This window comes from Xenopus laevis, chromosome 8L (genome assembly GCF_017654675.1).
Source record: "Xenopus laevis strain J_2021 chromosome 8L, Xenopus_laevis_v10.1, whole genome shotgun sequence".
In the NCBI taxonomy this organism is placed as follows: domain Eukaryota; kingdom Metazoa; phylum Chordata; class Amphibia; order Anura; family Pipidae; genus Xenopus; species Xenopus laevis.
In genome coordinates this window covers 64513746-64541605 of record NC_054385.1, presented here as the reverse complement: position 1 = coordinate 64541605, position 27860 = coordinate 64513746, and the positions used below count along the sequence as shown (strand labels likewise).

Sequence of the window (27860 nt, the reverse complement as noted above, 5' to 3'; positions counted from 1 at the left end):
TTCAGAATATATTAGTATAGCAGAAATGATGTTGTGTACCTTTTTTTTGAGCCCTAGGACTTGATTGCCATTTAATAGGATTTTAGATTGATTATATTTAGAAAGTATTTTTTATTTCAATAAGCTGAAGCATATAACATTTTAATTTTTGTGATAGATCCCCTTTAAATTAAGCCTCTAGAAGTGCCCTGCTGTGGCCAGTTAAGTATAAATGTATAGGTTAAGACACTTTCAAGGAACTGCTGCATGTAGCATTTTTTCAGCAACATTCTATATGGGTCATTTATAATGACATCAGATGCAAGTGCTAGAGCATTAAGGGATACAAAATTGTGCACTATTTAAATAAGCACTTGTGGCCAAGAAGTTACTGAATGCTGCAATTGTGGACAGAAAGTAGCCCTGTCCTTACCACCAGCTGTAGGTCTTGAGGAATATGAGGATGGAAGGCAATTTGTATGTATTGTGAATATGGTTACAACCAGTCTAGTTTTCGATTGGTCTCCCCCCCCGGGGGACATTGAATAGCAAACATATTCTCTATGGTTTAATAGCTTCAGCATTACCACCTAATTCCTTAGAATAATATTGATTTATTAGAATAGGTTATCAAATTTAAACATTATACAACATTTTCTACTTTTAGTTTTGAACTACATTGTCTGCAATAAAGAGTAAGAGTTTTTATGTGCATAAGATCCTGTAAATTGATTTCAGAAATAAAAAGCTGTAGAAAAGCTAAACATCTTTTTCAATTCTCCAGATTAGCGCTGGTTCCTCCCTTGAGCAGTACTTTGCTTCATCCCTTTAATGATCAGCATGACACCAGCAATAATCCCAATTATTCCAACTGTCAGCCCTAATGCACAAATCACATTTTGGTATGCCTCTGAGATGGGTGTTGAGCCTTCATGTTCTGTTGAAAGTAGAACAGATGTAAATTAATACAGCAATACATTAAAATATAAAGAATGCATTTCTGGTTTTACAAAAAAAATAGGAATGTGCAAGAACCCCAGGTCATGAGCATTCTGGATAACAGGTCCCATACCTGTATTATTATTATTATTAACATATATTTTTAAAGCACCAACATATTTAGCAGTTCTGTAAAATAAATGTAGTTATTTAAAAAACATACAAATCACATAGTGACCAGTAACCAATAAAAAGGTAAGGAAGGCCCTGTGCAAAAGAGCTTACAGTCTAAAAGGGAAATGGAATGAGGCACAAGGTGTGGGAGTGGGCAAGATCAGAAATAAGCAGGTGAGAGGTGTAGCATATAGTATTATGTTTTGTAGCTAAACAGAGTGAGGGTAGGCCTCTCTAAATAAGTGTGTTTTAAGAGATCTTTAAAAGCAGAAAGGTTGGTAGAAAGTCGACAGACTGTGGAAGAGAATTCCAGAGGAGGGATGCAACCCTTGCAAAGTCTTGAATGCGAGCATGTGAGGAGGTAATGAAAGAAGAGCTGAGGAGCAGGTCAGTAGAGGAGTGTAGTAAATGGTTGGGTGAGGATTTAAAGGTGAGTTCAGAGAGAGGGGCAGAGTTATGAAGTGCTTTGGATGTCAGGGTCATTAGTTTGAATTGTAGTGGATGCCATTAGAGGGATTGACAGAGTGACATGGTAGAGGAGGAGCAGTCAGGGCCGGGCCGCGCCATACAGGCAGGCAAGCCAGCGGACGCAGCGCAGGCTTAGCACGAGTGTGCATGCGCAAGGTGGCTCTTGCGTGCGCATGCGCAAGAAAGACTGTGGTTTTTACTTCTTTTTGTGCTCCTGCGCATAATGCGCGAATTGGTGCGAGCCTGTGTTTGCGCGCATGCGCAGGAGAGCGCAAAAAGAAGTAAAAACCACAGAGAGTCGGGCACAGAGGGGACCGGACTGGGGGTAGGTGACAGAGAAGGTACGTGCCTGGCGCCCCCCCAGCTTTGCACCTTATGCACGTGCCTACTCTGCCTACCCCTTGGCCTGGCTCTGGGAGCAGTTGCTGAGGTGTATAAACCTGGAGGCAGTGTACATTATGGAATGGAGAGGTGACAGTCTTAATAGAGAGTTACAGTAGTCTAGACATGATATGATGAGAGAGTGAATACAAATATTGGCAGCATCTTGGTTGATAAATTATGGTATTTTGGATATGTTCCTTAGGTCAAAGTGCCATGATTTATATATATATATATATATATATATATATATATATATATATATATATATATATATATATATATATATATATATATATATATGCATATATATATATATATATATATATATGCATATATATATATATATATATATGCATATATATATATATATATATATATATATATGCATATATATGCATATATATATATATATATATATATATATATATATATGCATATATATATATATATGCATATATATATATATATATATATATATATATATATATATATATATATATATATATATATATATATATATATATGCATATATATATATATATGCATATATATATATATATGGACACTTGAGTGATGTTGAAATAAACACTTTTTGATTGAAAATTTGGAGTGCTGGTCCATTTTGAACGTGTATACCCTGATTGACCAGGCACCCACTCATGCTGAGAAGGAAGGAGTGCAGGTACTTTGTGAACATTTATATATATATATTGTGCTGCCTCAGCAGTTAAAGTTATCAGGGTTAGAATATATATATACGTTTAATTGCTTATGTTTATATGCATACCCATTGTTATGCTGCCACCTGCTGACCAAGGCTGTATTGCAAGCTCTGTATTTCCTCGTTTGTAAACCCTCCTCCTATTCCTTCCTTATGTATGACATCAGTTCCTCCCATCATCCTCTTGTGTTCCTGCCTTCCATGAGTGAGGAGCTACAGCTCAGAGGTTAGAAAGGAAATATTCTTTTTGACCTGCAGCACTTATTCATCCACTGCTACATTGTTTATCCACCTCAAATAAAGCAGCTTTGTGGACTACAAGTGTCTGGTGAGTTCAACTATCTGGCAAAGATTGTCCTCAGTGGTTGTTACAGCTCCATACAGGCCCAGCAGGGAGGTCTCACAGGGATTCAGCCATTAGTACAGCAATTGGAGTCAGAATAGTCAAAAAGAATAGAATTCTATAACCTGATGTCACTGTATGTTCCATCAAGTCTCCACTCACTGGCAAGTCATTTATATTCAATCTGCAGCCAAGATTAATGCAGTCTAACAACTCCCTGCAAGCACATGGTCCTACAAGCACATGCTGTTCCCTGTGAATGTTCAGGACTGTTTTATGCAACTGGATTGTGTTATTGTGCTGCTCAAGCTGCTGTATATACTGCTCTCAGGGTCCTGCTATAACACTGCTGCAGTTTGCCCCACACTCCTGCTACTGCTGTAACTTTCTTAAAGAGACAGTAACCATTTTCAGCAAAAGTGCAAAATGTCTCAGCAAGGCTCTGTGCATTCATTTTCAACTGAAGCTAAGCAAGTGCACCATGCACCAGAGCTCACAGACATCCAGGGAGAAAACCCCATATATACTGCAGAGCAAAGCGTCAGGCCCAAGCGCATAATAAAACCATCTCAAAAATCCAGAGAAAATTATGAGATTATAAGGGATGAGTTTTCAAGCAATTTATCAGAACTATGGGATAGAACTGTGCAATGCATGTCTGTTCTTTCACATTCTAACAATGACGCAGCCGATTTAAGAGACTGTATAAATCGCTTATCTGCTAACTATGAACGTTATCAGCGGCTGTCTGCTAAATATACTACCTTCTTAAAGGACACTAATATAGAGGAATCCTCAGCAGAGCTAACCAGATCTGAAGCCTTAGACCAAGAAAGAGTCCTTTTGGTGCAAAGCACTAAGGATAAGGCAGAGCTCAAGATTACACACCTGCAAGAGACTAGGTCTCACAGATCCACATCATCACGGCTCACATCAAGATCTTCCAAGACCTCTCATTCTAGGAAATCCACACTAAGTGACAAACTTATAGAAGCCCGTGCTAATACAGAAGCAGTTAAGGTGCAAATTTCCTATGCTAAAAGAGAGGTTAAACTTAAAGCAGAGATGCAAGCAGAAGCTGCACACCAGCAATCAGAGGCAGCAGCAGAAGTTGCAAAGCAGCAAGCAGAAGTTGCACGCCAGCAATCAGAGGCAGCAGCAGAAGTTGCAAAGCAGCAAGCAGAAGTTGCATGCCAGCAAGCAGAAGCAGCAGCAGAAGCTGCACGCCAGCAAGCAGAAGCAGCAGCAGAAGTTGCAAGGAAGCAAGCAGAAGCTGCACGAAAAAGGGCAGAAATGGAAGCTGAATTAGAAATTCTTCAAATGGAAAAGGAAAAAGCAGCAGCTATTGCAAGGTTAAAGGTCTTTGAGCAAGCACTGGGAGAATGGCATGAACCAGACTGCCCTATCCCAGCAGAGTCTGAAGATCCTATTGAACGCACAAGTAAATATGTACTAAACCAGGATGCATCTAATGACAACCAATCAATCTTACAAAATCCAAGGATAACTCCTGCAACTCATAACACAGGTCAGCCTCTTTTACCTGTTACTACTAACACTGCTGTACCTTACAGTACCCAAACCATGGAGCTGCCACTGCTGACACAGCGACAGACCAACTACACAGACGTAGTCACTCAGCATGAGATGATACCCCCTACCATCTCTCAGGTGAATTCCAGTGACAAACCTCAGTTTAAACTAGAGCCAGCAAGTGCCTTAGAGACCAAACCACTGCTGAATGCTTACGCCACTTCATTTTATCCTGGTTCATCTCACCTTTATACACCGGGAAGCTTATACAAACCCCAGGTTCCACAAGTTACCCAGGCACCAAAGAGTGAGAGATCAGACCTGTCTGACTTTGCCAGGTATATGATACGTCGTGAGCTCATTAACGTTAGTCTCTCAAGGTTTGATGGCTGTCCTGAGAATTATAGAGCCTGGAGATCTACGTTTAAAGCTGCAATTGCTGACCTCAACCTCACAGCCAAAGAGGAACTTGATTTACTCATCAAATGGCTAGGTCCAGAGTCTGCAGATCGTGTTAAGAGACTAAGAGCTGTGCATGTTGACTACCCAGATGCAGGTCTTGCTGCTGCTTGGGGAAGACTTGAACAAACCTATGGTAGCTCTGAAGCCATAGAAAGTGCCTTGTTTAAGAGACTACAATCTTTCCCAAAAATAACCAACAAAGACAATCACAAGCTGCAAGAACTCAGTGACCTTCTGATGGAGCTGGAGTTAGCTAAGGCAGACCCTCGTCTCTCAGGACTCAGCTACTTGGATACTGCTCATGGGGTGAACCCAGTAGTATTGAAGCTACCATATGGGCTGCAAGAGAAGTGGGCCACAGTGGGCTCAAAGTACAAGAAACAATATAATGTATCCTTCCCTCCATTTTCATACTTCTGCAAATTCATCAGCGACTATGCCTGGGTCAAAAATGATCCAAGCTTCAGCTTTAGTGAACCCAACCTTTCTGCCTCATCATCTGCACGGCATGACAACACAGCTACTAAACACAGAGACTTGCGTGGCACTGTGTCTGTGAGAAAGACAGACATCCCTCCTGCTACAAACTCTTTAGCTGACAAAACTTCTGCTGGGAAAACCGAGGATCCTAACCGTCAGTGTCCAATTCACAGGAAACCACATCCACTTAAGAAATGTCGTGGGTTCAGGGCAAGGTCTTTAGAGGAGCGCAAGGAGCTTCTCCAGAAGTTTGGGGTCTGCTATAAGTGCTGTGCCTCCTCAGATCATTTTGCTAAGGATTGCAAGACTGTTATTAAGTGCACCGAGTGCAGCAGTGACAAGCATATTGCGGCAATGCATCCAACACCTCTTCCTGATAGTCCACAGTCTCCAACCCCCATCTCAAATCATGGCGGGGAGGAACAAGGATGTGTTCCTGCTTCAACAAAGATTTCAACTTCATGTACCGAAGTCTGTGGAGAACGCTATAGTCCCAAATGCTGTGCCAAGGTATGCCTAGTCCGGGTATATCCTGAAGGTTGACCAGAGAAAGCAATAAAGACTTATGCTATGCTTGATGACCAAAGCAACAGATCTTTGGCAAGACCGCAGTTCTTTGAGATTTTCAACATCAAGGGAGATGCAGAACCCTATACACTCAATACCTGTGCTGGTCATATAGAGACTCTGGGCAGGAGGGCTAATGAGTACATTATCTCCGCAATTAAAGGTAACATTCATCTGCCTTTACCTACACTAATTGAATGTGATGAGATACCTAATAACAGGGAAGAGATTCCCACACCAGAAGCTGCATGCCACCAACCCCACTTAAGGCACCTCGCCAGTCAGATTCCTGCCATTGAAAAGGATGCTGAAATCCTGCTCTTGTTGGGAAGAGACATTCTTAGAGTCCATAAGGTACGGCAACAGTGCAATGGTCCTCATGATGCTCCCTATGCGCAAAGACTTGACTTAGGCTGGGTAATAGTGGGCGATGTTTGTCTAGACAAAATGCACAGGCCATCTGAAGTTGACTCCTTTAAAACTCATGTATTGCAAAGTGGACAAGCAACTCACTTCACACCATGCCCACATCATTTTGAGGTAAAGGAGAATCCTAAGTATATGATCCCAGTATCCAGTGTCACTCCCATCTTCTGTGATGACAACTTTGGGGATACAGTGTTTCATACTACAAGTGATGATAACAAAATTGCACCTTCCATTGAGGACAAGGAGTTCATAAAAATTATGGACACGGAATTCTTTAAAGACAACTCTAACAGTTGGGTTGCACCCTTGCCATTCCGCTCTACAAGAACCAAACTTCCAAACAATCATGAGCAAGCCATGTCCAGATTTGCCTCACTGCAGAGAACCCTTAAAAGCAAGCCTGAAATGAAAGAACATTTTATTGCCTTTATGAAGAAAATATTTGACAATGATCATGCTGAACCAGCCCCACCACTACAAGAACACGATGAATGCTGGTACCTACCTTCCTTTGGCGTGTATCACCCACGCAAACCAAAACAAATCAGGGTGGTATTCGACTCCAGTGCCAAATATCAAGGTACTTCTCTCAATGATGTTCTTCTCACTGGTCCCAACCTAACTAACAACCTTGTAGGAGTACTTATGAGGTTCAGAAGGGAGCCAGTTGCAATCACAGCCGATATCCAGCAGATGTTCCATTGTTTTATCGTACGAGAGGACCACAGAAACTTTCTCAGATTCCTCTGGCACCGTAACAATGACATCAACAGCGATGTAATGGAATACCGCATGAAAGTGCATGTCTTCGGTAACAGTCCATCACCTGCTGTTGCTACATATGGTCTAAGAAGGACTGCTCGTGAAGGTAAATGTGAGTATGGTGCAGATGCTCAACACTTTGTGGAGAGAGACTTCTACGTGGATGACGGCCTTAAATCTTTACCAACAGACCAAGAGGCTATTGACTTACTCAGAAGGACACAATGTATGCTTTCTGAGGCTAACCTCAGACTCCACAAGATTGCTTCAAACAGTACAGCTGTAATGAAAGCCTTCCATTCTGATGATCATGCCACAGAATTTAAAGACTTAAATTTGGGAACAGATGAGCCACCCATTCAGAGAAGCCTTGGCTTAAGATGGGACTTTTTGCATGACACATTTGGCTTACAGGTTACCGTGGCAGATAAGACATTTACCAGATGTGGTGTCTTATCAATAGTGAACAGCCTGTATGACCCACTGGGGTTTGTAGCACCCATCACCATACAAGGTAAATCCTTGCTAAGACAGCTATCAGAGACTGTTAAGGACTGGGACACTCCCTTACCAACTGATAAGCAATCAAAATGGGAGTCATGGAAGCATTCTTTAAAGGCCCTGGAAGAGCTTCACAAAGCTAGGTGCTATACTTCAAATTCTCTTGCTGCCAACCAGGAGAGAGAGAGCCATGTTTTCTCAGATGCATCTACTGAGGCCATAGCGGTTGTGGTCTACCTCAAGGATCACTCAGAATCTACAACTTCTGCAGATATCTTCAGTATCTTGGATCCAGACAGAGACTTTGAGATTCATCCTGAAGTTTCAACCCTTGTCACAAAAATTGCTAAGGATGGTGCCACAAAGACTTTCAATTGGCCCATTACTTAACTTGTACTCATCTTACCCTTTGGGATTGAACTCTAATTGCATCAGTACTTAAAACAGAGACTCCCACGAATTTTAACAGGAGAACCTACTAAGGACATTGGGTTATTTTACAATGCCATGTTTATTGGATTGCATGCTTGTTTTTCTCTTTGTTTTTTAGATGACAGGAAAGATCTTCAAGCAAAACTTCTCAATGTTTATTTTGCATTTTCATAATTGCATTTATGTTTATTATAATATAGTGGTATCTAAAAATACCAGACGGGGAGTGTGCTGCCTCAGCAGTTAAAGTTATCAGGGTTAGAATATATATATACGTTTAATTGCTTACGTTTATATGCATACCCATTGTTATGCTGCCACCTGCTGACCAAGGCTGTATTGCAAGCTCTGTATTTCCTCGTTTGTAAACCCTCCTCCTATTCCTTCCTTATGTATGACATCAGTTCCTCCCATCATCCTCTTGTGTTCCTGCCTTCCATGAGTGAGGAGCTACAGCTCAGAGGTTAGGAAGGAAATATTCTTTTTGACCTGCAGCACTTATTCATCCACTGCTACATTGTTTATCCACCTCAAATAAAGCAGCTTTGTGGACTACAAGTGTCTGGTGAGTTCAACTATCTGGCAAAGATTGTCCTCAGTGGTTGTTACAGCTCCATACAGGCCCAGCAGGGAGGTCTCACAGGGATTCAGCCATTATTACAGCAATTGGAGTCAGAATAGTCAAAAAGAATAGAATAGCAATTGGAGTCAGAATATATATATATATATATATATATGCATATATATATATATATATATATATATATATATATATATATATATATATATATATATATATATATCTATATATATATATATATATATATATATATGCATATATATTTATATATATATATATATATAGCCAATGGAGGAGCCGGCACTCTCGTCAAACGGTTCAACATCGCCTGGGTGCAGTGTCCAAAATTATTGAAGTATTCATCACACAAAGAAGGTCCGCACTCTCAGGACTTAAATTGAAATAAAAATGTTTTATTAGCAAAACGACTAACGTTTCGGCCTCTCCGAGGCCTCGGAGAGGCCGAAACGTTAGTCGTTTTGCTAATAAAACATTTTTATTTCAATTTAAGTCCTGAGAGTGCGGACCTTCTTTGTGTGATATATATATATATATATATATATATATGCATATATGCATATATATATATATATGCATATATATATATATGCATATATATATGCATATATATATATATGCATATATATATATATATATGCATATATATATATATGCATATATATATGCATATATATATATATATATATATATATATATATGCATATATATATATATATATATATATATATATATGCATATATATATATATATATATATATATATATATATGCATATATATATATATATATATATATATATATATATATGCATATATATATATATATATACTCCACCAGATGAAAGCACTCACGAGTCAGTCATATGAGTACAAATAGCAAAAGTTTTATTCCAACAACCGCATATCTACGCGTTTCGATCCACTGGATCGTCATCAGGATGACGATCCAGTGGGATCGAAACGCGTAGATATGCGGTTGTTGGAATAAAACTTTTGCTATTTGTACTCATATGACTGACTCGTGAGTGCTTTCATCTGGTGGAGTATGAGGATTTTGGTGAGCACCCGGTAATTATTGCATAGAGTGGTGCGTGCAGATAAATGGAGGGATATATATATATATATATATATATATATATATGCATATATATATATATATATATATATATATATATATATATGCATATATATATATATATATATATATATATATATATATATATATATATATGCATATATATATATATGCATATATATATATATATATATGCATATATATATATATATATGCATATATATAATATATATATATATATATATATATATATGCATATTATATATATATATATATATATATATATATATATATATATATATATTATATATATATATATGCATATATATATATATATATATATATATATATATATATTATATATATATATATATATATATATATATATATATGCATATATATATATATATATGCATATATATATATATATTATATATATATATATATGCATATATATATATATAATGCATATATATATATATATGCATATATATATATATATATGCATATATATATATATATATATAGATATATATATGCATATATAGATATATATATGCATATATATATGCATATATATATATATATATGCATATATATATGCATATATATATATATATGCATATATATATATATATATATATATATATATAATATTATATATATATATATGCATATATATATATATATATGCATATATATGCATATATGCATATATATGCAATATATATATATATATATATGCATATATATAATATATATATATATATAATATATATATATATATGCATATATATACATATATGCATATATATATATATATATATATATATATGCATATATATATATATATATATGCATATATATATATATATATATATATATATGCATATATATATATATATATATATATATGCATATATATATATATATATATATATATATGCATATATATATATATATATATCTATATATATATATATATATATATATATACATATATATATATATATATATATATCTATATATATATATATATAATTCAATGTGAGACACCTGCACTCTATCCTCTGTAATTCCCTTGCCGGGTGCTCGGTCAAAGGGATATGTATCAATTGAAGATGGACCAGCACTCCGTTTTCTTTATCAAAGTGTTTATTCAATACACTGTGCATCCAACGTTTCGGCCCGCATTGGGGCCTTTATCAAGGATAAAGTGTGTGTGGCTTAGTGCCCAATATTTATACCCACAATTCCCTCATTAGCAGCGCCATGATGACCTCATTACAACACTCAATTAACAATTCAACACATATGATGAGTGGTTAATCACAATAAAAAAAGTGTACCTTCGTATTTGTGTCAATAGGTGTCAGCAAAATACTGTGCATTTAATCTGTGCTCATATTCCATTGAAGTGAGTTAAAAAACTGTTACAAATCAATCTCCTTGTTTCCAAGGCCGATGGATACACAAATACAGCACCTGTAAATCAAGATAAGCCTTATCTTAGTCAATTGCAACATATTGTCAATTGTGACATACAATCATATAAGGGAAATGGCATCTGTTACAATTATTCCAACCCTCTTTTATATATTTCTATGCTCTTAAAACTTGAATTTTCGGGTGCTGAACTAGGGGAAAAAGTTGTAGCATTTAAGTTAGGAAACAACCCAGGGATTGTTGACCATTTAACCCCCTAGGTGCCACGCATCCCAATTCATATATCCAATATGCTTCCCTCTTTAGGAGCATATTATCATAATCTCCCCCTCTTGCTCTCTTGGGGATCTGCTCTATGGGCATGCATCTAAACGCTGCCGGGCTATGTTTAGCCTCGGCCCAGTGTTTGGCCACCGGTTGCTGTGAGATGTCCTGTTTCTTGCCTTTATCTTTTTTGCACTTATCTGGATCTAACGCAGCTCTTATACTGGACCTATGCATTGCCATCCTCTCTTTCAACTGCCTGATCGTCTTTCCACAATAAATAAGTCCACAGGGACATTTCACAATATAGATCACCATAGATGAATCGCAGGACATCCTTTGTCTGATATCATATCTCCTCCCTGTGTGTGGGTGGGTGAAATATGTACCCTGTATTAGTGAACTGCAAAGTATACAACCCATACATTTAAACACCCCCGGGCGTTGTGTTAGAAAATGTTGGGCCTGTCTCCCCTGGTATTTACTCACTGGATCTGATGGGCTCAATATTTCCTTTAAGTTACTCCCCCTTGCGTAACTAAACTTGGGCCTATCTGGTAACTTTTTAGAGATGGTATCGTCCGTTTTCAAAATGGGCCAGTGTCTCAACACACTATCCTTCACCACAGCACTGTTAGCCCCATACTTACTAACATAGTAAATATCGTTACCCCCACCTCTACTTCCGACGTTTAGGTGCTCTTCCTGTTCCAATAAGACCTCCTCACGATCCAGGGAAAGGGCCCATTTTTTGGTATCCAAAAGTAATTTACTAGGGTACCCCCTATCCAGGAATTTATCATACATTTCCATAAGATCTTCTGATCTTTTCTCGGGGTCACTGTCAATACGTACCACCCTAAGCATTTGTGACTTGGGCAGCGAATTCAAAAGGTGTCTAGGGTGGTTACTATGGTAATGGGTAAGCGTATTCCTATCAGTCGGCTTTCTATATATACATGTCTGCAACTGACTATTTTCTTTGTACACCTTAACATCCAGAAAATCTATCTGCTGCAGATCATATTTAGCCGTAAACTTCACTGGGCTATCTAGATCGTTTAGATATCCGACAAATTCATCCAATTTGTCAGTAGGACCTAGCCATACATAGAAAACATCATCTATGTATCGTCTATAGAATGCCCCATACTGTCTGAACAGTGGATGGCACAATATGTGGTCAGATTCAAATTTATGCATAAACGCATTAGCATAAGCTGGGGCAACTTTTGACCCCATAGCTGTGCCCGTGCGTTGTACAAAAAATTCGTTCTCAAACTTAAAATAATTCTTGTGCAAAATAAACCTGAGGAGGTCTAGCATAAACTCCACAGGTGGGCCCACATATAATGCATTGTCTATAACCAATTCCTGCACTGCCTCCACACCAGCATCATGGGGGATGCAGGTGTACAGGCTCTGTACATCCATGGTTACCAACACCATATCTGTAATGGGACAACTTATACTGCGAATCATTTTGAGAAAATCGTTTGTATCTTTCAGATAACTAGTCATATTCTGTACACATGGTTGTAGCAAAGAGTCCACATAAGCTGCTATGCCCTCATTCAAAGAGCCATTCGAAGAAATGATAGGACGCCCTGGGGGCGTATGTAGGCTTTTGTGGACTTTTGGCAGCGTGTATATTACTGGTCGAATGGGGTGTGCTGGCAGGAAGAACTCACACATACTTTCAGTAACCCACCCATTATTTTTAGCCATCTGTAATAACAGTCTCAGTTCATTTTGAAAGTTCACGGTGGGATCAAATGACAGTCTATTGTACTTAGTGGTATCAGCCAGCTGGGACAGGAGCTCTTGCTTGTAATAGGAATAGTTCATAACCACAATCCCCCCTCCCTTGTCCGCAGTTTTAATAATAATGTCCTTGTTTTGTTTTAAGGACTTAATTGCTTCTTTTTCAACCACAGTCAGATTTCCCCTCCACTCGCGTCTTTTGTTATAATGGGACATTGGATGCACAGTGTATTGAATAAACACTTTTGATAAAGAAAACGGAGTGCTGGTCCATCTTCAATTGATATATATATATATATGCATATATATATATATATATATATATATATATATATGCATATATATATATATATATATATATATATGCATATATATATATATATGCATATATATATATATATATATATGCATATATATATATATATATGCATATATATGCATATATATATATATATATATATATATATATATATGCATATATATATATATATATGCATATATATATATATATGCATATATATATATATATATATATATATATATATATGCATATATATATATATACATATATATATATATATATATATATATATATATATATATATATATATATATATATATATATATATATATGCATATATATATGCATATATATATATATATATATATATATGCATATATATATATATATATATGTATATATATATGCATATATATATATGCATATATATATATGCATATATATGCATATATATATGCATATATATATATATGCATATATATATATATATATATATGCATAAATATATATATATGCAACTGTAGCAGATAGCGGCACTCACATATATATATATATATCACGGCACTCATATATATATATATGCATATATATATATATATATATGCATATATATATGCATATATATATATATATATGCATATATATATAAAATATCAAAAACAGACCGCACTCTAAGGACTTTTAATGCATATATATATATATATATATATATATATATATATATGCATATATATATATATATATGCATATATATATATATATATATATATGCATATATATATATATATATATGCATATATATATATATATATATATATATATGCATATATATATATATATATGCATATATATATATATATGCATATATATATGCATATATATATATATATATGCATATATATATATATATATATATGCATATATATATATATATATATATATATATATATATATATATATATATATATATATATATATATATATATATATATATATATATATATATATATATATATATATATATATATGCATATATATATATATATATATATGCATATATATATATATATATATATATGCATATATATATATATATATGCATATATATATATATATATATATATATATATATGCATATATATATATATATGCATATATATATATATATATATATATATATATGCATATATATATATATATATATGCATATATATATATATATATATGCATATATATATGCATATATATATGCATATATATATATATATATATATATATATATATATATATATATATATATATGCATATATATATATATATGCATATATATATATATATATATATATATATATATGCATTTATATATATATATATGCATATATATGCATATATATATATATATAATATATATATATATATATATATGCATATATATATATATATATATCATATATATATGCATATATATATATATATATATATATATATATATATGCATATATATATATATATATATATATGCATATATATATATATATATATATATATATATATATGCATATATATATATATATATATATATATATATATATATGCATATATATATGCATATATATATATATATATATATATATATATATATATATATATATATATATATATATATATATATGCATATATATATATATATCTCTCCATTTATCGGCACACACCACTCAATGCAATAATTACCGGGTGCTCACCAAAATCCTCATACTCCACCAGATGAAAGCACTCACGGGTCAGTCATATGAGTACAAGTAGCAAAAAATTTTATTCCAACAACCACATATCTACGCGTTTCGATCCCACTGGATCGTCATCAGGATGGTGCTTGGTAGTGAAACACACCCTTTTAACCCCACTTCCACCAATCAGTAAAAAACCACAGAATCATCACTCCCCAATTAATTATCTATCACTATTAACATGCACCTGTGTAACATGATGGTCATAAAGTGCAAATATTGAATAACCCACAACTAAAAAGATATAAATATTAATAAAACTAGGTAAGACGGTAAGGCATCATCCAGAGTTGGAACATGGCAGAAGAATTTATTGTGCACCGCACAGAATTTGCTTGAATTCATTAATTTAATTATAAAAATTTTTGATTATAAAAATTTTTTCAGTATAAATTTTCAACCTCATCTCATCTGTAGCAGCCTAGTTAAACCCCATTGGTTCCAATTCTGTATTAGTCCCCATCGTCCCCAGATATAATCCAATTATCACAGTGATGTGACATTATCCCAAACTAGTGAGCAAAAATCTTACTATTACAGTACAGTAAAGTACCCACGTGCCATAAATATTGTTGTGACAAAGTGCATCTAAAATAGTATATTAAAAAAGATTAAAAAAGATTAAAATACATTAGATTTCTATCTTTAACATTTCAGCTGATGAATTCAGGAAAGAACCTGTGATGTCGAGCGTTTAGATATAACCAAACGATTTGTATAGCATTATAATTTGCAAACAATCATCAAATTTCATTAATCCACACTTGAGGAGGGATGATATTATCAATTCTCATTATATAAATTCTGAATCATTCCTATTGAAGTTCTCACAGGAAGCAAGACAGTGAATGCATCTCATTCAATCCCCTAGGGGCAATTGTATCAAGCATGCGTATCCATTTAGCCTCACGTTGTAACAAAGCCTTAGCTCTGTCACCTCCTCTTGGTAAGGTGGGGATATGATCAATCAATATCGCCCTTAGGGAAGGCAAAGGGTGTTTGTGCAAAAGGAAATGTCTCGCAAGGGGAATTTCAGATTGTCCCGAGGATAATGCCAGTCGGATAGCCGATCTGTGGTTATTCATGCGTATCCGGAATGGAGTGACGCATTTCCCAATATAATATAAACCACATGGGCACATAATGCAATAAATCACAAATTCTGATGTACAGGTTAAGCGATGTTGGATCTTATACTTCTTCCCAGAGTGGGGGTGGGAGAAGGTGCCACCAGTTATCAGACATCCACATGTCTTACACCCACCACATCAGAAGCATCCCAACTTCATCATTGGTAGCCAGCTTGCAGGCTCACCCCTTTGTAAATCTGTGACCATCAGTATATCTCTCAATGAGCGACCACGGCGGTAAGTGCACATAGGAGGGGACATATTTGTAAATGGCAACCCAGAGTCCAACTGTAGTATTGGCCAGTGTTTTTTCATTATTTCTTTTACTTTATGACTCACCGGCATATAGTTCGTCACAAACGTCATGTTCTGTGGCCGAGCTGTTACAGTTTTATTCACCATCTTATCAGTTTTTCCACAGGTTTTATATGCCCTTTCCATCTCCTCCTCAAGGAAATCAAGCGTATATCCTCTAGCAAGAAAGCGGTCTCGCATCTCACACGCCTGCTGTTTTGCAACCACCCGATCAGTGTTTATCCTGAATACTCTCAAAAATTGGGTATATGGTATAGATTTCAGAACAGCAGGAGGGTGGAAACTATGTGCATGTAAAACCGTGTTACGGTCAGTATTTTTCCGAAATAACGTAGTTCCAATCCCATCTGCTGTTCTAAAAAGTCTCACATCAAGAAAATCTATAACATCACTATGACATGTAATGGTAAATTTTACAGGCGTAGGTAGAGCATTCAGGTCAGTCACAAGCTTTAAGGCTCCAGTGTGGTCCCCATGCCAAATCAATAGGATATCATCGATAAATCTACGATAAAAAAGCACCTGTTCACCATAATTTGGATAAATATATTTCTTCTCAAAAGCATCCATGAACAGATTGGCATATGAGGGGGCCACATTGGAGCCCATTGCTGTGCCAGTCTTTTGTAAGAAAATTTTTTTCTCAAAGCGGAAGTAATTACGGGTTAGTACTAGCTCAAGCAGTGTACATAAAAATTCAATTGGTGGATTACCCGTATGTTTCCCCAACAAGGCCTGTCTACATGCTGATATGCCATCATCAGTAGGTATTATAGTGTACAAATTGCACACATCCATCGTCACAAATATTGTGTTATCAGGTAATACATCCACTTGTTTCAAAATATCAAGTAAAGATGCTGTATCTGCAATATAAGAAGGCATATCAGTACAAAGAGGTTGCAGGAAACTATCAAGATAACATGCCACATTAGAAAAAAGGGACCCCCTTGCCGAAATAATCGGTCGTCCAGGGGGGGTGTGCTGATTTTTATGCACTTTGGGCAATGTATAGATAATCGGACACTTTGGAAAATCAGTCACCAGATACTTAAAGGGGATCTATCGCGAAAATTAAATTCTCTGAATGGATAGTTGAGGTGAAAATATTAAAATCTTCAAATATATTTCTTTAGCAGAAATGCTTAGTTTTTTTGTAAAATGATAAATGATGACATGCAATGAGGGTGCTTTCTCTTAGAGACTGTTCAAGCTACTGCTGAATGGGAGTGGCTTCTCACTAGCTATGATGTCACCTAGCAACTAGCAAAGTCCCACCCTCCTCCATGTTGTATAACATCCTCACACCAACTGTTACTGTGGAAGCTCCTTGTGAGGAAAGTAAGGCTGTCAGGTCTGCACATTCTCTCAGTCAAGTAGAGCTGAGTGATTGGTAAATAATGTACTGATGTCTAATATTTGAGGGAGTTTTTTTTGTTCAGTTTGGCTTCAGATATTGTAATCCTATTTTGGGATCTTTTCTTCACAAAATATATTTAGCTTTTTGGGTACCCCCAGAGGGTGTGTGGTGTAAAACTGAAGTCTTTATACCTTATTTACAATTATCAAGATGTTGTTTGCTGTTGCTGACTGAAATTGCTTTGGTATGTGGGGATTATTTCATACTTACATTGCACAAAAAATAAATACCATCAATGTTCAATGGTAGTCCCATTGATCTATTCAGGTAGGTGTTCGCAGAAACTAAAAAAAGTGTGAAGGTTTGATGCAGTCATTATGGGTCATTGTGTCCAGATCTCACTTTCACACCTCTGTGAATTTCAGCCAACACCTACCTGAATAGCTCAATGGAACCATTGTGATTGGATATTGGTGACTGTCTTTTTAAAGAGGTTCTTCACCTTCCCAACACTTTTTTCAGTTGAGTTATTTTTAGATTGTTCACCATAACCAAATACTTTTTTAATTGCTTTCCATCTTTTACTTTTTACTGTTTTCCCAAAATTGAAGATTAAAGTTTAATGTTCATGTCTCTGGGGTTTTCAGTGATCCAGGAGCATTCTGAACTGTTACAATTTGCAACAATTAGTTGATACAATTAGGAATATTAGCAACTATTGTATCAATTCACCTTCCTCTGGATCAGCTGCTAGCAGATCAGTGCAGCTACTTTCACTTACACACAAATGTGTTGATGGTTGAATGCAAGTTTATTTCTCAACCTCATCTACTGTTATATTGTGTTAATTTGAAACTGCAGTAAAAAGGCAGCGACTGTTTTTTTGCAGCCAAATTATCAGTCTTCTACATGAAAAAAGTTGCACAGTACTGATCTGAATTATAAAATCATTTGAACTGAGCCTTCACTTTGTGTGCTAGTATGCATTCATAGATCACTGTGTATTAAAATGAAAGATGGTTTATGCTATATTTATAAAGTTAAAAGAAACTGAATGGACAGAATTATAAAAATTAAAGTAGCTAGACACTCACTTTTAGGAAAATAAAGTGTATACAGAAGATACCTTTATTTATTTGTCTATTTGTCTGCTGTTAGACTACAACTCCCAGGAAGCCCTATTGTAAATTATAGTTCATCAACAGCTGAAGGCTTATTACCAGCTAAATTAAAACACCAAGAAGGTAAAATCCATAAATAAAAAAGCTGTTGCAAATATCATTCAGTTTCTTAAAAAATTTGGCTAAACTAGAAATGATTATATAGCATGTGGCATTGGCAGCATTGTCTGTGGAAGAAGCAGAATCAGCCTTGTAACAGGTGTTTAGCATTTTATGTAATCCAGGCATGGGCATGGAGGCGAGGGTGTGAAGAGATGGCAAAGGGCCCACAGTCCCCTTGTCCTGTGTGTAATGGGCCCTTTCCCGGTGCAGATAAGGCAAAGATTTTTAGCCAGGCACTTGGAGTCCCCTAAAACCAAGGGTGATATTTAAAATGGTTTCCAACCTGGTTCCTTTTGCCAAGGTACAGATGAACAGATATTGTACAGATATTGAACAGAGCAAAGTCACCTGGTACCTTACAGACTCAGCTTTGCACACCGCATGTAGTGTTAGTAAAATAATACAACCCCCCCTCTAATTTCTGAACAATTATCTGGACAGCTGGGCAGTTTGATAGAAAAGCAGCCAAACAACAGGACTCCAGAGAACAATCCATTACAGGTTAGGCAGGAAACATCCCACAGCTTCTGTGCAATAGCGATTCCCTCAATCACCCAACTCAGGAGGGAGGAAAAGTGTAAGCACAGGGAAGTAATGTTTGATGTCGCATCCTCCAAGACTCCGGGTAAGGAGAGGAATGCTGCGCTACCGAGCGCTAACTTAAGAAGCGAAATGCGGTGCTGCCGGTGCCCTGCGCGCCTCAGAGACGCTGTGCAGAAGTCTGCATGTGTTAGGGATCTGCTTTCTGCAGGCTGCGCTGTGCATTCCAATCAGCAGCTCTAACACTGTTTGTACGCTTCTCACAAGAGCCACAAGCGATGTACTGGGCACATAGTACAAAGCCCCATATGGCAGCGTGAATAGTAGTATGGGGATTACCCTGATTTAATCACTGCCTCCGCTGAGTGCACCGGGCAGCACTTATTACACACAGCCTAGCACAATATACAACTAACTGCTCAACTACACCTGTCTGCTCCCCTATCCGCAGGCCTTCTCACCCCCTGCAGCACATTTGTGTGCCAGCGCCTGTCTCCCAGCGACCAGCTACACTAGGAGTCCAGCGCACACAGCAGAGTAAGCACAGCTAAAGGGGCCCGCCACACACAGGCCAATGTGTGAGAGAGGGGCCACGAAAGGTTGCCTGTGTCTGGGCTGCCTCTTGCTTGTGCTCTCCCTAGGTCGGGCTTGGAATGAATGGAATGCGCCTTCCCCTTACTCCGCTGCCGGTGCCCTGCGCGCCTCAGAGCTGTTGTACAGAAGTCTGCATATGTTAGGGATCTGCTTTCCCTTCACTCCGCTGTGTGCGCTCTGGACAGCACAACCTTCAGAAAGCAGATCCCTAACACATGCAGACTTCTGTACAACAGCTCTGAGGCGCGCAGGGCACCGGCAGCGGAGTAAGGGGAAGGCGCATTCCATTCATTCCAAGCCCGACCTAGGGAGAGCACAAGCAAGAGGCTTTCTGCAGGCTGCGCTGTCCAGTAAGGGGAAGGCGCATTCCAATCTCTCCAAGCCTGTCCCAGGATGAACACAAGTAAGAGGCTTTCTGCAGGCTGCGCTGTCCAGAGCGCACACAGCAGAGTGAAGGGAAAGCAGATCCCTAACACATGAAGACTTCTGTACAACAGCTCTGAGGTGCGCAGGGCACCGGCAGCACCGCATTTCGCTTCTTAAGTTAGCGCTCGGTAGCGCAGCATTCCTCTCCTTACCCGGAGTCTTGGAGGATGCGAAGTCAAACATTACATCCCCATACTAGTACATACATACTACTGCTGCTGACTTGGCGCTGCAAACAAGTTTCATGCTCCGGTTCCAGGTGTGCAACAGGCAGCACAGGGAGGTGCGGTAGTGTGACCTGATCTCCGTGATGTCTATATGCCCTCCGTTTGTGTTCATATACCCCACTGATCACAACACCCCACTCGTGGCTTCTAGGTGCCCCAATGATTGCATCTGGCCCAAGACCGACATACAGGGTAACCCATATTCTATTATAATGTGCTGCGCAGTACAAATGTTCAGAAAAAAACCATTACAGATGAAACACCTGTGGATAGCCTAGCAACCAATAAAAAGCAAGCTTTCACCTGTCACTCAAAACACGACCCGACCTAGAGCACAGTAGTCTGACGAGTCAGAGAGAGAACACAGAGAGTCAGTCATAAGAAAAACAAAGTATAACTAATAAAGAAAACAAATCTCATAATCAAACATATTTACAAAATTGACTATTTTCATGAGCTCTACCTCATATTAAAATTTTATTTTCGCGATAGATCCCCTTTAAAGCAATTCTCACTGATCCACCCAGATGCCCTTGCTGTATTTAACATTCCATCAAGCTCAGCTTTAAAAGAGTTGACTGGATCTCTCAATAATCTCTCATAGACATCAGTATTGGACAATTGTGATATTAACTCTTCCCTGTAGTAGGATCGGTCCAGTAATACCACTGAACCACCCTTATCAGCAGGGCGTATAATAAGATTTTTATCATCACGTAGAGTGTTGAGTGCCTTTCTCTCCGCTGCAGTTAAATTTGAATAAAATTTTTCAGAGTTCTTTACTGTTTCTGAAATTTCTCTTTGTGTAATTGCACAATATGTCTTAATAGATGTTGCCACATTAGATGGTTCGAACACACTCACAGGGCGAAATTTCTCAAGAGGTTGTCCACTGAGTTCATCCTTAAAATGGTCCCTTAATTTTAATTTCCGTTGAAATTTGTACATATCAACTTCAAGACCAAAAGCATCATTTTTTGTCACTGGAACAAAGGATAAACCTTTTGACAATAGAGCAACCTCGCCCAGGCTGAGTGTGTGCTGGCTTAAATTGAATATCACTGTTTCGGCTTTCTGGGTGGTCTGCCCCTTCGACTTCCCACCGCCCCGCCTGGTATGTTTCCTTTTGCGTTTGCATCGCCTAAAAAATGAACCTGGGTATGTCCACCAGCCGATGACCCTTCCTGAGAAACACATTCTGTTCCCCCACGTGGGGTATCCGTGTCAGAATTATGGGAGTCACCCGAGCTATCAACGGTTAACAGGTCTCTACCCTTTTTATATCTGCGCTGATATCTGTCTGTACCTGCCTTCCCGATTAACCATCCATATACTCTACGGTCCTTGTAGTCCTGATTGACTTTAATGATTTTAGCTTGTTTAAAGGCATTCAGCTCTTGCTTATATGTTTGTACACTGTTTTCCAATTTATTGAGCCAATTCACGGACTGATCCGCTTTGAGAATAGAATGAGACTGGTGTTCAATATTAGCAAGCTCAGTACGCACTTTAACAAGTTCCTTGCCAGATTCATCTATTACAAGTAACATTAGATCCAGGGAACATTTGTTTAGAATTCCGCACCAGCGGCTGCAAAAATCAGCATTGGAACGGCCCACTGTGGGCACATTACGTATTCTGAAGCCCCTTGGTATCTTCCGTTGCCTGTAATAGTCTGACAGGTATGAACCGTGTAACAAATAGTCTACTTCCCTCTTTTTAAGAGTATTCAAACGATTAAACACTTCCCTGGGTAGCTTACCAGCCTCCTGTGTGATCACCGATTCAGTAAACAGTATGCGCGCCGCGTCTTCCTGGGAGAATGCGAACTCTCGCGAGACGTCCACATCAAACGTCAGAGTATCCTCCATCGGCAGTACGCTCCAGTAATCACAGGTCCGGATGTGTCCAGCGTTCAATCCACCTGCGGTTTACTCAAACAAGGTAGTACAGAATCACCAAAAGTTCAGTCTCAATTTATCAATAGTAGATTTCTGGGGTGCACGATCCAATAGCCAAACAGGCCAGTATACATCTCTCCATTTATCGGCACACACCACTCAATGCAATAATTACCGGGTGCTCACCAAAATCCTCATACTCCACCAGATGAAAGCACTCACGGGTCAGTCATATGAGTACAAGTAGCAAAAAATTTTATTCCAACAACCACATATCTACGCGTTTCGATCCCACTGGATCGTCATCAGGATGGTGCTTGGTAGTGAAACACACCCTTTTAACCCCACTTCCACCAATCAGTAAAAAACCACAGAATCATCACTCCCCAATTAATTAATTGGGGAGTGATGATTCTGTGGTTTTTTACTGATTGGTGGAAGTGGGGTTAAAAGGGTGTGTTTCACTACCAAGCACCATCCTGATGACGATCCAGTGGGATCGAAACGCGTAGATATGTGGTTGTTGGAATAAAATTTTTTGCTACTTGTACTCATATGACTGACCCGTGAGTGCTTTCATCTGGTGGAGTATATATATATATATATATATATATATATATATATATATATATATATATGCATATATATATATATATATATATATATATATATATATATATATATATATGCATATATATATATATATATATATATATATATACATATATATATATATATATATATATATATGCATATATATATATATACATATATATATATATATGCATATATATATATATATATGCATATGCATATATATATATATATATATGCATATATATATATATATATATGCATATATATATATATATATATATGCATATATATATATATATATATATATATGCATATATATATATATATATATGCATATATATATATATATATGCATATATATATATATATATATATATATATGCATATATATATATATATATATATGCATATATATATATATATATATATATGCATATATATATATATATATATATATGCATATATATATATATATATGTATATATATATATATGCATATATATATATATGCATATATATATATATATGCATATATATATATGCATATATATGCATATATATATGCATATATATATATATATATGCATATATATATATATATGCATATATATATATATATGCATAAATATATATATATGCAACTGTAGCAGATAGCGGCACTCACATATATATATATATATCACGGCACTCATATATATATATATGCATATATATATATATATATATGCATATATATATGCATATATATATATATATTTATGCATATATATATATATATATATGCATATATATATATATGCATATATATATGCATATATATATATATGCATATATATATATATATGCATATATATATGCATATATATATATATGCATATATATATATATGCATATATATATATATGCATATATATATGCATATATATATGCATGCATATATATATGCATATATATATATAAAATATCAAAAAACAGACCGCACTCTAAGGACTTTTAAGTGAAAAAAGTTGTATTTTATTCTCGACGTTTCGGCGCCATAACTCGGGCAGTCCTCAGGAACCTTCCTGAGGACGGCCCGAGTTATTGCGCCGAAACGTCGAGAATAAAATACATCTTTTTTCACTTAAAAGTCCTTGGAGTGCGGTATGTTTTTGATATTTAGAATGATTGTTTTGACCAGCACCTAGGCAATGTGTCAGACTGTTGTGAGTGCACCAGGTTGGATACAGTGCATATATATATATATATATATATATATATATATATATATATATATATATATATATATATATATATATATATATATATATATATATATATATATATATATATATATATATATATGCATATATATATATATTAGGGATGCACCGAATCCACTTTTTTGGATTCGGCCGAACCCCCGAATCCTTCATGAAAGATTCGGCCGAATACCGAACCGAATCCGAACCCTAATTTGCATATGCAAATTAGGGGCGGGAAGTGGAAAACATTTTTTACTTCAACTACAAGAGGTCCTCTGCACTCTTGTAGTTGACTATATGTATTTTGTGGTCACACCCTCATTGCACCCCCGCCTAATGGTTTTAAAAAAATAGTGGTGAGCGCACAACTTTCCCTTGTTTGTTATAGTTATACAGGAGCTGTGACCAGCTCCATGTTGTAGCTCCCACCCCTCCCAGCTATAGTCAGGTGATCCCACTGGTGTCTAATAAAAGGGCAGCCAAGTTTGGGAGTTTTACTTTGAAAGCAGCTAGTAAGTTGCAGGTAAAACTTAGTCCCTTTGTAAAATGTATAATTAAGCAATTGAATTCTTAATGAATCAGATGAAAATTAAGCGTAGGACTGGCCAGATATGGGATGACTTTGACGTAGTTGGCCAGCTTAAATATATTGCAATATATGGACAAACAATCCCTGTGTTGTTTAAAGGGTAAGGCATTTTTCAGTAGCAGTATGCACAAAATGTCGCTGTCTTAAATATATTGATAATGGGTTGAGTGCAGAGGACCTCTTGTAGTTGACTATATGTATTTTGTGGTCACACCCTCATTGCACCCCCGCCTAATGGTTTTAAAAAAATAGTGGTGAGCACAACTTTCCCTTGTTTTTTATATATAAAAGGAGTGAAGGACCTGTAATGTTTTAATTTATTTTCACTAGACACAAATGTTCATCCAGAATTACCTGCACATGCTTTACAATACACAGATGTTACAACCTTTTCATCAAAACAGGATTATCATTCATTTCAAATCCAAAAAAGAAATGGAATCCATTCTGTTTAATCTCTCGATAAAATCACTCGTTTACTCTATCACATGCATATTAAAGGAAAACTTTAGCTCCAAAATGAATATTTAAGTAACAGTTTATATCATATTAAGTGACATATTAAAGAATCTTACCAAACTGGTATATATATATATATATATATATATAATTTTTTTTTTTTTAAGTAAATATTACCCTTTTAAAGGGCATGTAAAGGCAAAAAAATAAAATCCCATTTTTACTTTCTTTTTTTTCTTAACATCATAACCTTTATTGTATAAATGAACATGACATACAGTTGTATACACCAACATTGTATCTATAGTACTGGTTACTTTAGCAATGTACATTCAGTTTATGAAACAAATACAGCCAGCTATCATATGCATGTCATGTTAAGATCCTTGTTTATACATCATGTGAAGCAGGTAAAAACATAATTAAAATAACATCAACCAACTAAAATGGGAGTCTGTGGTTCTTAACATCTCAGTGGCAATTCTACAAGTAGTTGTCTGTATACGTCAACTGTTCCCCTACCTACTAGGGCGAGGGCCAGTTGCCCCATATTGCATGAAAGGAGGCTCTCTTAGTAAACAGATATTGCATCCTATCAATGTAAAGGTTAATTTGGTCCAACCAGCCTTTGTGGGTCGGGGCCTATGGGCTTTTCCATCCCATAGTTATATGTCCTTGAGCCTGGAACAAACTTTGCCTGATTGTAATCAGTTGATATTTATTATATTGGGAGCTCTCACCTAGGTTTAATATAGCCAGTTCTGGGTCAGAACATACATCTACCGTTACTGCAACTGAGATAGTGTTGAATACTTTACGCCAATAGAGATTCAGGTTGGGACATTCCCACATCATATGTATGAAAGAGCCGGCAGCTGCTTTGCACCGAGTGCAGGTTGGTGGATATTGTGGGTTCATTCGCACCAGCGTGAAATAAGCTCTATGAATAATGTATCTCTGAATCATTTTGTGATCAGCATTTGGCAAGACAAATCTAGGGGCCTCTAGGGCATCCTGCCACTCCTCAGCCGTCAATGTGGGGGTATCGTTTTGGCAGGTTGCGAGTAGGTTGGAACTAAGTCTATCATGTTTACAAAATCTCAGTACCTCATATGAATTAGAAATTAGGTGTTGGTTGTCCTGCAGCTCCAATACTCTACAAAAGGGGGTTTGTCCACCTTAAAGGGGTCAGCTAGGAATGCATGCTTGACCTGTTCATACAATAACCAAGAAGTTTCTGGGATTCCAAACTCCTGTTGGAGTACTACAAATGGTTTGAGTGAATTGATTGAAATAATGTGGCTAATTGACGTTATTCCCTTACTAGACCATGGCCCTACGGACTCAATGTTTTGGAATTCTCTGAGCAGATGATTATTCCATATGGGGTTGTCAGGGTGCTTTGTTTGGGTAAGGCATAATGATTGGGCGCGTAGCCACATTTTCTGACTTAGAAGTATTAACGGGTGGTCTCGGCTGGTATTTCTGCCTACCCGAGTCCTTAGCAACCTTTGTGTATTTGGCGTCCCCGGTTCCCCAGTTGCCTCCAAAAGGGCTGCGGACAGGCAACGTGGGTCTGTGGTGATCCATGGCTTGACATGAGTTGTGTAGCCAAAAAATAAAGCTCAAAGTCCGGCAACGCCATCCCCCCATTTACTGCAGATCTCTTTAGGATTCCAAGACTTAATCAAGGTCGTCCTGCTCCCCATATAAAGGGCCCCATTAGTTTGTCCAATACTTGAAAAAAACTTGAAGGGTTAGCCATGGGAGAGTGTGATAACATAT

At 36.5% G+C, this 27860-nt stretch overlaps 1 protein-coding gene across 1 annotated transcript in view; it reads right to left on the bottom strand.

Moving 5' to 3' along the window:
- Nucleotides 1–829: 829 nt before the first annotated feature.
- Nucleotides 830–27860, bottom strand: part of LOC108698551 (H-2 class II histocompatibility antigen, A-U alpha chain) — a 76143-nt gene continuing 49112 nt past the window's right edge. The window contains exons 4-6 of the mRNA XM_041572855.1: nucleotides 23048–23209; nucleotides 11198–11333; nucleotides 830–916 (exon numbers count right to left, since the gene is read on the bottom strand). Of these exons, the coding sequence (XP_041428789.1) occupies nucleotides 11251–11333; nucleotides 23048–23209 (245 nt within the window). The 3' untranslated portion in view covers nucleotides 830–916; nucleotides 11198–11250. The remainder of the gene's footprint in view (nucleotides 917–11197; nucleotides 11334–23047; nucleotides 23210–27860) is intronic.